General features: G+C 55.2%; 6 protein-coding genes across 6 annotated transcripts; 2 read left to right on the top strand and 4 right to left on the bottom strand.

Moving 5' to 3' along the window:
• Positions 1-3,715: 3,715 nt before the first annotated feature.
• PG998_013655 (uncharacterized protein) lies at positions 3,716-4,576 on the bottom strand (the record flags this gene model as incomplete). The annotated part of the gene is made up of 1 exon (XM_066880471.1): positions 3,716-4,576. One exon carries the CDS (start codon positions 4,574-4,576, stop codon positions 3,716-3,718), a length of 861 nt encoding a protein of 286 aa, XP_066724610.1.
• Positions 4,577-5,244: 668 nt separating this feature from the next.
• PG998_013654 (endoglucanase) lies at positions 5,245-6,222 on the bottom strand (the record flags this gene model as incomplete). Its single annotated transcript, XM_066880470.1, has 1 exon — positions 5,245-6,222. One exon carries the CDS (start codon positions 6,220-6,222, stop codon positions 5,245-5,247), a length of 978 nt encoding a protein of 325 aa, XP_066724609.1.
• Positions 6,223-8,074: 1,852 nt separating this feature from the next.
• On the top strand, positions 8,075-9,338 carry PG998_013653 (uncharacterized protein; the record flags this gene model as incomplete). The annotated part of the gene is made up of 2 exons (XM_066880469.1): positions 8,075-8,261; positions 8,383-9,338. 2 exons carry the CDS (start codon positions 8,075-8,077, stop codon positions 9,336-9,338), a joined length of 1,143 nt encoding a protein of 380 aa, XP_066724608.1.
• Positions 9,339-9,736: 398 nt separating this feature from the next.
• Positions 9,737-10,264, top strand: PG998_013652 (uncharacterized protein; the record flags this gene model as incomplete). Its single annotated transcript, XM_066880468.1, has 2 exons — positions 9,737-9,912; positions 9,985-10,264. 2 exons carry the CDS (start codon positions 9,737-9,739, stop codon positions 10,262-10,264), a joined length of 456 nt encoding a protein of 151 aa, XP_066724607.1.
• A 638-nt stretch (positions 10,265-10,902) lies between these two features.
• On the bottom strand, positions 10,903-11,613 carry PG998_013651 (uncharacterized protein; the record flags this gene model as incomplete). Its single annotated transcript, XM_066880467.1, has 2 exons — positions 10,903-11,105; positions 11,202-11,613. 2 exons carry the CDS (start codon positions 11,611-11,613, stop codon positions 10,903-10,905), a joined length of 615 nt encoding a protein of 204 aa, XP_066724606.1.
• Positions 11,614-12,059: 446 nt separating this feature from the next.
• Positions 12,060-12,602, bottom strand: PG998_013650 (uncharacterized protein; the record flags this gene model as incomplete). Its single annotated transcript, XM_066880466.1, has 1 exon — positions 12,060-12,602. The coding sequence occupies one exon, from the start codon at positions 12,600-12,602 to the stop codon at positions 12,060-12,062; it is 543 nt and encodes a 180-aa protein (XP_066724605.1).
• Between the last annotated feature and the right edge of the window lie 9 nt (positions 12,603-12,611).

Raw genomic sequence — 12,611 nt, 5'->3', positions numbered from 1 at the left:
TGCATGCCGTCGCCGCAACACTCGGCTCAGCTGAACGCCATGACAGGTCACCGGTCAGCAAGCCCTTGAGACAGTTGGCCCCCCCTATCTTCCCTCCCGCCTCCCTATGCATCTTGATACATAAATAGGTGCAGGATCAGGTTATTGACGAATTATAGGTTTCAATGCATGCTGCAAGCAAGCAGATTGCAGTTGGGTTGGCGATATCGCTTGAGGTGTGGGATAGGTCAGTTGGATTGATTAATTGCACCCACTGGATGGAGACCGGCCGGACCTCCTATTGAGCATTAGCATTTTGCGTGGGCATGGAAAGCGGGACAAACCGTAGTGAGCAAGGTGCAAGGACAAGGACAGTGCCGCTGCTGACTGCGTCGGCCTGTCTGCTTCGCTTCTGCGTCTGCTGCAATACAACCCACTGATCGTGCCGTGCTAACCTATAATTATCTATATTACTCCAATACTGACTGCCCCTTTTCGCAAGTGATGCCATCCTTTGCAGTCGGCTGTTTCAAAGAACGCCTCGCTAGTCTCTCCAGAATGAAGAATGTTACGGCTTCATCCCTTCTATCGGCAAAGTATTAGTGTCAAATGTCACAAAACCGTCGTGCAGCTTGCAGCCCTAGATTTTCTTCATGGCGCGATTCAGAGCCGTGAACGGACGAGTTACTCCACTGATCCACTAACGTCCCTCCCTTGAACGCCCATGAACTGCCAGACCCAGGACGGCGTGCTTTCTGCATCGAGCTATGGCCAATCTCTAGATATGTACGTGTATGCGGTTGGGTCAGACCACGACCAAGGTTATTATCATATCAGCGGATCGTAGCAGACCGGACCCGCGGACAGAGTTCCTGTACCAGAAGGTGGACGGAGTGCATTGATACGATACGACCAGAGCAACTACAACATTGTCTTACCCCAAACTTACCCTAGAGTCACCTGTGTACCTACCCAGGTCGTCTTTAGCTTGTCGTTAGCTAGCCGGATCAGATGCCTATTTTCGAACAGCGCGCCTTTCTCTATCTTTCTTACCTGCTCTTATCGGCAAGCGCAATGTGGCCAGGGGGCGGGCGTAAGAGCAGGGCCGTCATAGCCGCCTAGAACTTGGCTTGATGCCTTTAATGATTGGTGGCGCCTTGGCGTCTTCGGCTCGATAACGGGGGATGTTCCTCTATCATTAGCCATTTGTTCGCCCTTACGTCGGAGTCGCCTTCGTTGTACAAGTTGCTTTTAGCCGAGCGATGTTGATCCCACGTAGTATATCCAATCCCCAGCCGGCTGGGTTGCCCCATGGTGGTGCGCTTACTGCTCCGGTTCACCTCGGCTTCGTGATGGGGTTGCTCCCTCGTCTGGAAAGTCAACCGACCTCAACCTAGCTCTCACAATCGTTCCGCCGGTTTGGTTCGAGCCTCTTCCAACCGCAATGCACCATGAGCCGAAACGGAAGGTGGTTTTTGTTTCCGACGTGTCACGGTTTCATCGCATATAGATGTCACGTTTGTGCGCGATCGATATATACGAAAAGTGCGCAAGGGCCGATGGCAGATGGGAGATGCAAGTCGCCACGATTCAGTCAGCATGTCAGACGTTTATCTCCGTCTTTTGTGGCACAACCGCCGCAGTGTACCAGGACACAAACCAACAACTGGGATTCATTCCTCCTGTTATCAAGACCTGGAAGCCTGGCGAAGCGCGATTCAAGTTCCCACTGGCAATCGTGCGAGTCGCTTGGCGAATTGACCTCGGCTTGCGTGAGTTCTCCACGTAGTTGGCGTTAATCTATGTGTGAACTGCCGGGTACTTGTTGTCCGCCTCAACAGCCAACAACTAACCAAGACACGTGCAAGCTGTCGCCGCCCGTGTCATTGAAACTACTGTTCACTATCTATCCCAAGCGCCCGTCGACTTGACATAATGTAACCTTGGCAGACTAGTTTGCTAACAACAGAAAGCTTCTTTCCAGCATGTATATAGACAGAAGGGTCCTCCAAGAGAGCCAAGCTCAGAACCGAGCTGAAGCAATTAATGGAACCAAGCAATGAATTGGAGCTCCCGCCTCCATCTTCCGAGTTTCCGCGCCCACCCAATTCGCAGCACACACTGACGACGGCAATCGATTCGTTCGTTGGTGCATGGAGTATCCCCTCGCACATGCATTCCTCACGTAATCGAGATCATCAGAGATGATCCAGTCAGGACTTGTCTTTTGTGCAAGACATGCAATGCACCATTTGATACAATTGCTCTTCGCCATCCATTCATTCAATTGGCTTTCCGGGGCCTCCAGCCTCCAAGCCGTGCCGAGAGCCTGGAACCGCCAAAAGATCATCCCCAAGATAAAGAAAACATGTGATTGACTGTGAGCTAGAACGCTGTCTTATGGCCGCATGGCTAGCAATACATACTACTAGACGCCGGAGCTTTGTCTACATGCATCCATCCTCGCGTCTAATTACGGGCCCCGGCCAGGATCCAGGGGCCTTCGTGCAGGGGCCTGGGTATCTAGTCATGTACGTAGCTTACACGGAGCGTACCGATTGTGCCAGTTTGGCCTCCGGGAACCGGCCGAGATGGATTGCCATTCTGAAATTCAGTGGAGGTCACGACTACCACCACCTCCTCCTCCTCCTCCTCCTCTTTCAGCTGCTTCCCTAGACGATGTAACCAAGAGACAAGGCTATACATACATACGTGGTTGGAGGCCGAAATAAGGGCACCCTTGTCGTGTACCGCACACAGGCCAAATTTGCACTAATGGTGTATAAGTTCAGCACAAATTCTCTATACAGCCCGTGGCTCAAACCGATTACAGTTAGTCTCTGCCAGTGCACTGATCAACTACACGACATGGGCCCTGGAACTTACCCATCACACTTAGTACATAGGCCAGCGCAGCCGGCTTGACCATACTGAGAAGGCGTTCGTTGCGATGGTGTGTGCGGCTGGGACCAGCGCACCACACCACCCCCTCCCTGTCAGCCGCAATAGTCCTGCCACCATGGTTGAGTCGGGTATGGTCGAGAGCGTCAATCGCAATCTGGTCTCGTGCCCAAACTTTACATCAACGTCGAGTGAACTGAATAACATTGACGCGAAGGCTAGACGTACCGATGAACGCAGCAGCGAAACAGTTATGAGACTTGCATACAGCCCTCTAATCACTATTCTGGAATCCTCGTAACTGACCGACTGCGAGCGACGAGCAGGCTACTACTCAAAAGCCGACAACTTTGATTCTAGTATTCCGTGAACAATTGTGAGCACTGGCTATGAGAGGGTGGTCATACATTCGAGGGAACTGGATATACGCCGTATTGAATCCTGACGATACTCCGAGGCACGCAACCGCATTTTTGCAAGCCTATCACCTATGTGGCCAGTTCGCACGAATCTCTATCCCCGTATGAGGGGTGGGGGCGGGCTCGGAGACACGCGCGACAACCAGTAATGATGACTTTGTCTTTGCAGGTTATGTCACTACCAGGTCACGTCTCAGTCATCGCTGCGATTCCCAGTCGTATTATTGCCTTGCATAGCTACAGAGAGAGTTCCCGGAAACACGTTTTGACTTTCGCACTTTCTTGATTTCGCCCACGGCTGACTCCGACACATAAGTAACACCCACACGTGCGCGACATTCTCACAACACGGAGAAATTCGTCTTCGCTCCGTCAGCCACGGAAAGTCACTGTCTGTATTTTGGACAGAGTGCTAGTTACTCCTGCTTGAACTGCTGGAAGAAAGCCCAGCTCTCGTCCGCCGAAAACGTCTTGCTGGCGCCCTTGTCCATCGGCTGGGGCGTGTGTGGCCCGTCGAACGCTACGAACGTCGTGGGGTACTTGCAGCCCTCGAAGACGGTTTTGGCGTGCGTGCCCGACCCCTTGGCGGGCTCCGGGATGGACGCGGGCTTGGTGCAGCCGTTGTTGGTGACGAACTGGTCGCGCATCTGCTTGCCGAGGGCGAAGGGCAGCACCTGGTCGCTCACGCCGTGCTGGTTGTACCAGGCGATGGGGTCCTTGCCGCCCGTGCAGCCGGACATGGGCCCGCCCGAGAGCACGGCGACGGCCTTGAAGTCCTTGGCGCGGGCGCAGGCGATGGCGTAGGACATGGAGGCGCCGTAGCTGAAGCCCGTCGAGTAGCGGTGCGCCGTGTCGACGCACAGGTCGGCCTCGACCGCCTGGAGCATGGCGTCGGTGAAGAGCAGGTCCTCGCCGCCCGCGTTGCCCCAGCCCTGGTTCAGGCCGTTGGGCGCGATGTAGATGGCCGTGTTGCCCGTGTCGAGCGCGGGCAGGCCGTACCACGGCAGGTAGCCGCCCGTGCCCGCGACGACCTGCGACGCCTGCCCGCCCAGCGCGTGGAACGTGAACATCAGCTTGTACGGGTGCGTGTTGTTGTACCCCGGCGGCAGCTTGATGTAGTACTGCCGCTGCTTGTTGTTGACCGTCAGGCTGTACGGCGACGTGCCCGTCAGCGTGGGCGTCTTGCCGCAGCCGGCCGACGCCGCGGCCGATGCGGTCTGGGCGAGCAGGGAGGTGGCCACGGCCACGAGGGCGAGAAGGCTCTTTAGGAGGGCCATTGTTGGAGCGTTATCTTTAGCGAGAAACTCGTCCGGAGAAAGAACAGTCGATATCTTGGTGTCCGAGCACGATGAAACTGGGTTTGATCTCGATAAACCATCTCCCATCTACTATCGTTCCCCCGTCACATATATATACACGCGCACATAAGCCTTCATCTACATGAGGATGTCTCCGGTAGACTGCTGCGGCAAAGATCCATTCGACAGGGGGAATTTGCCGATTGGCTAAGATGGGCCCCCGTTCGCCGGATTTGGCAGAAGGAGTCAGACTTGGGACACCCCGGGTGATGAAGCGGCAAACACGATGGCACCAGGTAGACTACTTGTCCAGCTGCACCCCGCATGGGTATGCACGATGGCCAAGTCGGCTTAATAAGTAATATGCAAAACCTTGGGGGGATTCGGTAGCATCCAGCTACATTGGACATGGGATAGAGTGCGATGCACAGTGCTACGGCATGCGACGTCGGCTGTCATGGGTAATCGAAGAAGTGATGCTACTCAAGTTTGGCCTGGAATAGGCTCACGATGGCTCAGACGCAATTTAACGCAACGAACTGTATATACAATACGGGTAAAAACGGACAACTATGTACATGAATCGCGTCTGCTGCCCTCCTATCAACAGTCCAAGCCCGTTTGTGGCACGAGCCTTCGCAGGTGCTCTAATAACCTTGGCCCTGGTGATACCAACGGCGATCCATATGTCGCGGATGCCTCTTTGCATTATTGGCAACAGCTGCTCCTGTTGCCATGGCAATCCCACCATCCCTAGGAGCGGGCGTCTTACGAACGAGCTCCTCAACTGTAATGGGCGTTCCTGACGCCGTGGGGACCGGATGGTTGAGCGAAGCTGTCACCGCATCGCTGATCAGAGTCGGGCCCGGGATCGGGTAGTTCTGGACTCCCGTGGTGATGTTGAGTTGGACTCCAGGGTCGCTCGCTTTGTACAGTGATTCCCCGGGGGTGCCTGCGGGGACCTCGTCGCCCGAACCTTGAATCTCGAGGTTGAAGCACTGCGGGTAGTTCTGGGCGCCGTCGGAGTATGTGGCATTGTGCAGGGCGATGATCTCGGTGCGCAGGACGTAGAAGCCCGGTTTGATTCGGGGCGGGATCTCTACAACCCACGAGTTGTTGTTGGCGATGAGCTGATCGCTAGCCCAGGACCCGAAGGAAGGCTCGCCACTGTAATCCCTTTGCTTCGATGCCGGCTTCACCAGGCCGGCCTGGCTGATCTTGAAGAACTGGAGCTGTGTCTTGTCGACAGTCTCGCATCCTGACTTGCCGCAGTCAGCCAGGTAGTCTAGGACAGGCCCGCGGTGGTTTTGCGGCCACCCGTTCCACTGGACATGGATCTGGCCGCCGGCCTTGACGGGGGCGTGGCCGTGGCCGTTGGCAGCGCCGCGGTGACAGATGATGTCGGGGCCCTGATAGCTCGTCTGGTTGACGTAGCCCTGGTCGGAGGCTGTCGTTGACCAGGCGGTAAGGAGAGCTGGGTTCTGGGAGCCCGGCATCGGCCGGAAGCCCTGGTAGGAACGACCCTCGATGTTGATGTTCGTCACGAAGCTGTGAGCCGAGACGAAAGGTACTGCTGCGCTACTGACCAGAGCTGCGAGCAGGTGTATGGAGTTAAACGGAGACATGTCGATATTCTCAAAGGACCCAGTACGCCCCAAAATGTATAGTGGAATAAAACAAGAGACAGCTAAACCAGGCAGTCGATGCAGAGCTCATCAATGTTATGAACCAAGATGCGATGTCACACCCAAGTTATAAGAGCCAACAACCCGGTTGGGCGTGGAGGTAGATGAGGGATCAGCAACAAAAGCAACGAATCTAGCAACTTACCCTCTTGTGCAACTTGGGCCAACGGAGTAATTAAGCCACCTGCCAGAATGTGTCTCATGAACCTTGGGAATGGGGCCTGCTGAAAACGACAGGCGGGCCATTTTGCCTAATAGCTTCATCTATATGAAGGACCGCTGTTCGTTCGTCAGCACGCTAGCTAGCGCATATCGATGCTGTCTTGCTTTCGGGCAATGGGTCCTTGAGGTTCTCAAGGGACGAGTGTGGTTGCCCGTACGCAAATGCGTACAGCGGCTCCCCGGTCCTTTGCCGACGGAGAACTCCATGATCATCACGACTTGGGCACGTTTTCAGTGAATTGACCGTGCATGTATCTTGCTAGACAGACAGAGACAGCGAGGATCTGCAGGAGCATCTTCCCGTCGGGTCTCATCTCGTTGTAGGCCGCGGCCAAGTCGGCCGAACCTGCGACTTGGCAGTGTATCCCACATTTCACCGATTTCTCCGTGGTGCAGGAGAGGAAATGGACTTCACGATGGGGCGTTTCGTTACAATTGCAATGCGTGCCTCTTTCTTCGTACTGCACTGCTCCTCCGACGAGGATTGTGTCAGATCATAATGGCCCAGCAGGTCAAGAAGAGAAGTGGTTGAGGGGTTGTTAAATGAAGGTCAATCTATTTGAGATGCCGTCCCATGCCCGTTGGCTGTCGAAGTGCCGGTTTTACGTCCGGTTGTTGCAGGGGGTTCCTGACAGATGCAGTCGCCTATCCCCTCGTGGTGGTTCGCGGGTCCCTTCCTCCGCAACTGTTTCTGGGGCGAGATCTTCGCTGGCGGCCCAAATGCTCTTACATAAGTTTTTGTTCACCCCCGATATGGCATATTCCACACTCCATCCACCATCTGTGTGGCACTCAGTGACATCCACCGGCATTTGCTGTGGCTGGGAACTACCCCAAATGCAAAGCTCAGCTTGTCAGCTTTTAGTGCCCGCTCGCTGCCATGACTTCTTCTAGCGCCCAGCGCCCTGTACGTAGGCAGGTAGGTAGGCAGCTAGCAGGTAGGTACCCATGCGCATGCCCGCCCAGGGAAAAAAACGCGCCTCGTCCAGGGCCTTCTTTTGCGCGGGAGGGAAGGGAAAAATAGGGCGGGCGCGCGGGCAGGAGCGCCCACTCCTGGGCCAATGACAGCAGTTTGACGTCAATTGTTGACATTTTGACAGTCGCATGGAGCTCTAGGACGCGTCTAAACACACTAGAGACACCCGGAGCCAAAGTCAGAGCCAGAGCCAGAGCCAGAGAGCAGAGAGGGAGAGAGAGAGAGCTCCATTGCTGCTGGACAGACGTACGTCAATTCGGTCTGCACTTGCTTGCACTTTGCGACTGAAGTTCTTGACAGGACAAGAGAAGAAAAAAAATCCAGAACAATCTTGCGCGTCTGCCTATTTTCGTTTCGTATCTCGACTCCCGTGTCAATTGCATCCCGCCAGATCCAAACATAGACACAATTTCCAATCTCTTCTCCCCGCTAGGATAGCTCTTGTATCACTGGCTCTTTCCAACCTAAGACCCTGATTCTCCTTCAAGGACAATTGCATGCACGCGTGGGCGCAATCAGCACCCACCTCGATCTGATCTCGCAATCCAATCCCGGAACGCCAAACCTACCCAATATCCAGGAACACAGTCAGCCATGGCTTCTTCCGGCTGGTCCTGGGATCCGGCCCGCCCCCTAGGCGACAGAGATATGAACATCCTGTGGCCGAGCTTGATGCCCGCCGCTCAGAACTCTGCCGACGGCAGCGACGCTACCAACGCCAACGGCAACGGCACAAGCGGCACCAACGGCGTTCATCATCATTCCTTCTCCGCACCTGTGCGTCTTGATCACACATCCCTTGCTCCCAGAATGTCTCACTGACACGCGCACCCCTAAAACAGCCACCACCCCAGCAGTCCCATCTCAATGGCGGCAATGAAAACCATTTTGCCGCCGCCCAGTCGCCCAATGGCGCCAAGCCGGCAGAAAGCCCCCAGAGTCCCGACTCGGGCTCCAAACCACCCAGAGCTACCGCCCCCGAAAGCGCAAGTCGGATGCCGTCGCCATCGAGGAACCCAGCCCCGAGGACCTGCCCGACATCCCCGACGATGATCCGCGTCTCGACGAGCTCGACCAAACATGCAACCAGATCCGAAGCAAGATTCGCCGCTTCATTGAATCGGGCGCCATGAAGGTTGGCGAATTCCAAGATGAACTCGGCATCTCGCCTGCTTCCTATCGCCGCTTCATGAACCAGACGGGCGTCCGCCAAGGAGAGGGCTCCGATGCGTACATGAACGCCTGCCGGTTCTTCAAGAAGCGCGAGCTGCAGGGTTTGAAGGTCGTCCCGCCCAAGAAGAAGGCGCGCTCCTCGGTTGGGGGCAAGGACGCCGGCAAGTCGGAGAAACAAAAGGCTGCCGACGCCATCGACACGGGCGATGTCAAGCTCGACGGCGAGGACGAGGGCGAGGTGCCTGTCTACGACACTTGCGACGAGTTGCGCAAGAAGGTTCGTGCGTTCCTGAAGAAGGACTGTGTCACACAGGCGGCCCTCTGCCGCGGCATCAGCGCATGTCTCCCTGGCGACCAAGTCGTGCAGGCCCGCCAGCTGACCACCTTCATGGGCAAGAGCGGCCCGACCAGGGGAAACAACAGCCCCATTTTCTACGGCGGCTACGTTTTCTTTGAGAAGCTGCGTATCAAGGATGAAAAGCCCAAGACCAAGTTCCGTCTAGAGATGGAAGACATCTACGGCCCGGGACGAGGTGGAAAGAAGAAGTCGGGAAGCCACCGTAGAGATAACAAACCCGGCATGGAGACCAAGGTAGACCTCAGCGGGCCCATGATAATGAGAGACAACGAGCGCTTGACCGAGGACAAGCATGGACAACAAGAAATTATTACAGTGGGAAAATAAAAGGTAGGTGATTTCTCCCTCCTACCGGCGGCGCAATTGGGGTATGGGTGTTATAAGTCGAAAAAGCGTTTAAGCGCGCATGTGCTATTGTTGCTCAGCTTCTTCACTGTACAATACTTGCACGGATATCTCTCTGCTTTAGAAGATACATGGGTCAGAAGATTATTTCAACGCAGCATAGCCATCTCACATCGCTAGTGGTGCTGCCACTCTTGTTGGGTCCCATCAGACTGGGTCGGGAAATTCAAAGTGCTGTTCACAACCTGATCTCCTGTGAGCAGATTCCACCGATATACGTGACATGTACAGTTTTATGCAGGGGTCAGTCGAAGTAGGAGGCCTTGCTGTCGGAGTAGAGGCCCGGCGTCGGGGTGGTGGGCAGGGCGCGCAGTCCGACCATGAAGCCCATGTTGCTAAGGACACGCATCTGCCGGTCGCGCGGCACGGCGTCACTTGAGACGCACCCTCTGCTTGCGGCGCCGTCGGAGCCGCAGCACGCCCAGTTGTACCGGCCCGTGACGGAGCCGTCGATGTTAATGGAGTCGGGGAAGAAAATGGCTTCGCCTGCGCAAGTGTGAGTGAGCGAGTGAGTGAGTGGTAGCTTAGTCACAGGAGGCATTTAACCAAGCAAGTAGGTACTCACCAGTGTGATAGATGAACCTGCCGTCCTCGCCGCGGTACTGTTCGAGGCCACCCTGGGCCAGCTCGCGGCGGTCGGCGGAGGCGATCTTGGGCAACGGTGTCGACAGCCTAAGCCGCATGTAGCGGGCGCCTGGCTGCCGCGCAAGGTCATTTTCTTGCTCCTGCTCGGCGTGGTTGCGTTCGAGGATGGACAATGCCAGCTGATGGACCGAGGCGAGGAGCGTCTTGCTCTTGTCCCGGCTCGCGAGTTTGAGGACGAGTTCCCGCAGGTCGCATTCGGTTAGCTTTTCCAGGTCGGCGGCGATGGAGGTCATGATAACGTCTAGTTAATAAATTTGGGGGTATTTGAGTTCCTGGGGCTTGATATATATGTTTACTGGTTGAAATAGGGTTGTGGATGAAGACTCTCTGGCGTGGTAGTTGGGAGCGAGGGTTATATTTTGTGTGGGTTGGTTGGAAGTTCTTCTCAATGAAGGGGCAATCACACATGGTCAACTCTCGGAGAAAGATAGTGTCACTCGACGACTTGAATATTACCTTGATCATCATAGAGCTTGACAAGGCTTGTGTCACGTTTGGACCATACACAGATACTGTGTGTCGGAGACAGAACCTCGGGAGTGCACAATCGGCCTATGTCACCTTGGGGAGACCTATTTACAAATATCCACTTGAGAATTCACCAGCGAACAAGTCAGACAGTCTAGATCGATATGTGATCAACGCGAAGTATGGACATGCTCATTGCCTTGTTGATCGGCTTAACATCTGCTACCCGATGTATCTACCCGGGCAGACCATCTGCATTTCGCTACCATAGGGTGATTGATCATCCAACCAGTGAGAAGACCATCCAAGTGAAGCCATCTCGTCGTCGTAAATGCACAAACGTCTTGAATGACCGTCTGCGATAATACCCCCATTAGATAGCGAAAGTATCTGGGTCTTGAGCCACGTGGAGCTGAGCCACGCAATGCGAGGGGGTCGAGAACAGCCCGCCGCAACATGACCATCGGAAGCCATTCGGGAACATCTTGCGTCCGTGATCGTTATTCCAGTCGTACGGAGTCGACCCGTCGTTGAAGGTGCTCCAAACATAGGCATTCGGGTCCAGATGAGGTGTTCCTGTGGTGGTGACAGTACTATTAGTCAAGCATTTGCAGAGGCGAAGAAGAAGAAGAGAAGAAGAAGGACGAATCTCGAAACATGACCTAAGCTTACCTGGGTGGAACTTGCAACCGTTGGCGATGTTGTCGATGGCCGTGAACCACAGGACACAGTTCTGGCACCGCTGACGTGTGTATGGTGTGGTATGGACGGAGCTTCTACGTCTTCTGTGTCCAATGCCGTTGCCATTGGCGTTGACAGTGGCGTTGTGGGTAGGGCCTGCAGTGTTGCTGGTTCTGGTCTCGGCAGCGGGGGCAGGGCGCTGCTGCTGCCGTGAGCCCGCAGACGGCTGGGACGGCGGGACTTGGCCGTGGCCACTGCCGCTTCCGCCATTCTGCTTCCGCATGGCCATGACGTGCCTGACGACGGCGTCCTTGTTCTTGGGTTCAAGGCACAGGCCCAAAACGATTTGTCGGAGGTCGTCTGTGCCAAGGTTGCAAACCTGGGTGACGAAGTCGTCGGCCATCTTGTCAAGCTCGGGTGGAAACAATTGGATGGAGGGGGAGTGCTCGATATCGGACGAGATGGAGTAATTTGTTGAACCAAGCAAACGATGACGATGATGACGATGATGATGCCAGAGTCGGACTGCTGGTTTGGGTTGGTTGAGTTGGGACGTTGATGTAGCAAGGAAGGAACGACCAAATGCCGCGGTGGTGGTATGTCGGTAAACAACAAACGCGATTCTGAAGGTGGTTCTGGAAAAATAATATTTATATGTGGTAGAAATGGGCGGGCAGGTGGCTACTGACTGCATTCACCTGTTGGCCACATTGAATGCAGTTTATTGAGATAGGTATCAGGATACTGTAACTGTACTGTCGTAGACCACAAGCTCACATTCCTAACCTGGTGGGTACAGTGCCTTCCTTCCTACCTCATTTAATCCGATGGTGGGGGTTCATCTTTCCATCACGGATGGTTGACGATCGTGGCAGCATCACTTGTGGTATCAGAGCTCGCCACAAACCGGCCATCGTCGGGCAGCGGCGTCGAACTCGAAGAGAAGACCGAAGGGCCGTCATCGTCCAAACTTCGGCCAATTCGAGGCATTCCAGATGATAAGGGACGCGGTCCACTTGAATCTTCCGCCTGCACCAGTGTATCGTTGTATTCCCGCTCCAGTTCTTCGAGCCTTTTCAGTATCCCGTCACAGTGCCGGTGGCAATGCGTTGCCCTGACGTAGGTCTTCACCCGGAAGAACACGTCGTGATCCCATCCTTCCGCCATGATTCGCTCTCCGTAGCCCGCCATGCACGCCTCCGGGCTCTCGATCGTGCGGTAGTCCAGCTGCTGAAGGCACAGTCCCGTAGGCGAGCCGCTGAGCTGGTGTTCGGCGCCGAGGCAGTTCCGGAAGAGCCCGTGCTCGGGAGTCAGGGTCTCGGCGATCATCAGATCCATTATCAGGTGGCGCACACGGCGTTTGCAATCGTCCCTGGCAATTCTGGATTCCATTGTTTATTT

The sequence above is a fragment of the Apiospora kogelbergensis genome (assembly GCF_038363985.1).
Source record: "Apiospora kogelbergensis strain CBS 113332 chromosome Unknown utg000009l_segment0_segment0, whole genome shotgun sequence".
NCBI classification, from domain to species: Eukaryota; Fungi; Ascomycota; class Sordariomycetes; order Amphisphaeriales; family Apiosporaceae; genus Apiospora; species Apiospora kogelbergensis.
The sequence above is the reverse complement of the archived record's forward strand: the minus strand, read 5'-3'. Positions and strand labels throughout refer to the sequence as shown.